Genomic DNA, 3,168 nt, shown 5'->3' with positions numbered 1-3,168 from the left:
TTTTGGAAATGACGATCGGTCGTCTAATAATCACGCTTTTTCCGGTACATCTTTGCAGCGCAATGGTGCCGCCGTGCAAGGCGAGAGTGTTCACGAAGAACAAACAAGTGATCATTTCGACCCTTTGCCCAACGGGGATAGGGGTGGCAGGGGAGAACGTGGTCGTAGTGTCCATAGGTGAGCTGTTGGTAGAGGTAGAGGCAGCAGGGGTAGGGGAAATAGGGCTGGAAGTAGCACTAGCTCTTTGGATCCAGTCAGAGCGCTCTGGATCCAGTGTCCCAAAGAGGTGGGAGTGGCCGCGGTTCACCTAGATACCTGATTGGGCAGATAGCTGGTCAACTGATCAAAAAATAGGCACATGCATTTTACTATGGCACAGTAATATAGTAATAATTTACTATAGTTACTAATAGTTTTACTGTTGATTTCCTCTTTTCCTGATCATTTGGAATGAGAATAAAAAGACAAAAAAAACAACAAAAAAACATGCAAATAAGTTCAAACATCCACTCCATATATATTTTTTCCTGAATATTACTGATGAACTGATCAAAAAGTAGGCTACTGTTCACATGTGTTTTACTACTATATAGTATAGTAATATAGTAACAATTTAGTTCTTTCTCCTGTATTATTGTTGGTTTCCTCTTTTCTGATCATTTGGAATGAGGATAAAAAGACAAAAAAAACATGCAAATAAGTTCAAACATCAATTCAATATCTACTATTTCCTGAATATTATGAAATTCAAGATGGCCGCCCCTGATGACATCATAATATGCAAATTAGATGAGTATATTTACACCCCACATAAACTTTCAGTCATGCCCAACATTTTTCTAATTTATAGTAGATCTCTATCTTTAAGCCCTTTCAAGCCACAAGCTTTTGAAATCTTAATGTCAAAATCCAGCATTTTTTCCCAAAAAAAACCTGGCACCTAAAGGGTTAAAGGGATAGTTTGCCCAAAATGACAATTCTGTCATCGTTTACTCACCCAAAAGAAGATATTTTGAAGAATGTTTGTAACCAAACAGCTGATAGTAGCCATTGACTTCCACAGTATGGAAAAAAAAAACACTATGGAAGTCAATGGCGACTATCAGCTGTTTGGTTCCCAACATTCATCACTTGAGGGTGAGTAATGATGACAGAATTTTCATTTTTGGGTGAACTATACCTTTAATTAATTCCTAATAATCTCACAAGCCTGTACTCAGCATGCATATATCGAATTTTCCTGTAATTGCAGGTTGATCACACCATCATAATGTACCTGGTGGGACCTGATGGCCAGTTTCTTGAGTACTTTGGACAGAACAAGAAATCCGCTGAGATCTCATCATCCATTGCATCCCACATGAGGAAGTACAAACATGGAAAATAAATCAAAGGGCACTGCTTCAACAACGACCGAGTGTCTCACAGCATTGTCATTGCTCTGTGAAATGGGGTTTATTTATATGAGGTGCAACTCTGATTTAAGAAATCAAAGACTTTTGAAGCATTCCCCATTTTGCTGCAGCCCAACACAGTAACCTTTGTTGATCTTTGTTATTCATTTCCATAAACAGTAATGAAATTCAAATGATTCAACTTCAATATAGTATGTTTTGATTGATATTTTGTAATGCATTGCATTGATGAATTGTGTATTACACGTTGCATCACAAATTATATCATTAAATAAATTCATAATATATATACATTTTATTAATCACATTTATTATCAGAGTGAAGACTTTCAAATTACCAATTTGTAGGCAAAATGTTTGCATCTGACAGATGATTGACTTTCATCTTTTTACCACACAAAAAGCATGTTTCACCACTATTTTACTCAACAATAGGCTAAAGTGTGACTGTAGTCAATAAGTCTTCCATCAATCACAATCAATAAAGAACAAACAGCTTAGAAGGTTCTATCAGCATTTGACCTGTTCCAAAAATTCCCATTTACAAATTTAAGAGGATTTTGATATTGTACATTTAGAATACATTTAGGGCCTCTGTCATTTTCATGTGTGAAACAAACTTGTTCCCCATTTCATTTTTGCTATATGGAATACAAAAACTTTGAAGCTCAATATCTCAAAACCGCTCAGTGTTACAGGGCGAATGAGACGTGAGGCGTGTGAATCCATTTGCAAGCTTTATTTAAGGACGTGGTCAAAACAGGCGAGGGTCAGGCAATGGCAAACAGGTATATAAAAGACAAAACAAGAGCAGTCCATTAAACAAGCGAGGGTCAGTCGACGGCGAATGTAATCCAACAGGGCGAGACTAGAGGAATAATCCAGGTACAAGGCAAAAGTCAGAACACGAAGAAACACAGACAAGGCAAGACTAAGCTAAGACTAGGAAACCAAGCAGGCTCCGTAAGGTAGCTATCAGCTATAGCAGTGATACACGCTAAACAATACTCGGCGATCGGAGCAGGAACTGAGTGGGTGTTATGTAGTGTGTGTGATTGGTCTCAGGTGAGCGTGTGATTAGTGAAATGGTGCATGGGAAATGTAGTCCGTGGTGAGTTCACAGACGGCCTTCATAGCTGTGACGGGACAGGCAGAAAGTTCATAAATGGCCTCCTTGGCCAGAACAGGACAGGACGAGAGTTCATAAGATCTGCAGCGAACGCCGCCACCTCTGGAGGTTCTGCAGCGAATGCCGCCACCTCTGGAGGTTCTACAGTAGGACCCTCAGGATACAGGAAGAGTTCAGTAATGGTTCCTTTGACCATGACAAGACAGGCTGAAGGTGCGTTGCTTGACTTGACTTGGCTCACGAAGATCAGCTGTGACTTGACTTGCCTCATGAAGATCAGCTGTGACATAACGAGACGTTGTTGTGGCCGCCATTTTGCGAACAGGGTCCGCTGTCGCCGCCATTTTGTGAGCGTGCTCCAGTGCGGCTGCCATTACAGGAATGAGTGCGGTGTCGCTTTCCTCCGCGACACCCACCGTGAACGCTGAACCAACAGTCCACAAAACATGATCCAAAAAACTACTTAGTGACAAACGAGGACCTTCATGAATCACTCTTGATTTTACAGGCTGGTTAAGGCCATCACAGAAAAAGTCAATTAACATACAGTCCGGTAATTCTGAGCCATTAGCCAAAGCCAAATATTCCTCAATGTAACCCTCAAGTGATCGTGTGCCCTGCTTG

General features: G+C 40.5%; 1 protein-coding gene across 1 annotated transcript in view; it reads left to right on the top strand.

The window, feature by feature from the left end:
* LOC107691241 (protein SCO1 homolog, mitochondrial-like) overlaps nt 1-1,683 on the top strand; it is a 9,396-nt gene extending 7,713 nt beyond the window's left edge. The window contains exon 7 of the mRNA XM_016489746.1: nt 1,253-1,683. Coding sequence (XP_016345232.1) covers nt 1,253-1,387 — 135 coding nt within the window. The 3' untranslated portion in view covers nt 1,388-1,683. The remainder of the gene's footprint in view (nt 1-1,252) is intronic.
* Nucleotides 1,684-3,168: the final 1,485 nt, after the last annotated feature.

Source organism: Sinocyclocheilus anshuiensis, unplaced genomic scaffold (genome assembly GCF_001515605.1).
Source record: "Sinocyclocheilus anshuiensis isolate Anshui unplaced genomic scaffold, SAMN03320099.WGS_v1.1 scaffold202, whole genome shotgun sequence".
Taxonomy (NCBI): Eukaryota; Metazoa; Chordata; class Actinopteri; order Cypriniformes; family Cyprinidae; genus Sinocyclocheilus; species Sinocyclocheilus anshuiensis.
The sequence above is the reverse complement of the archived record's forward strand: the minus strand, read 5'-3'. Positions and strand labels throughout refer to the sequence as shown.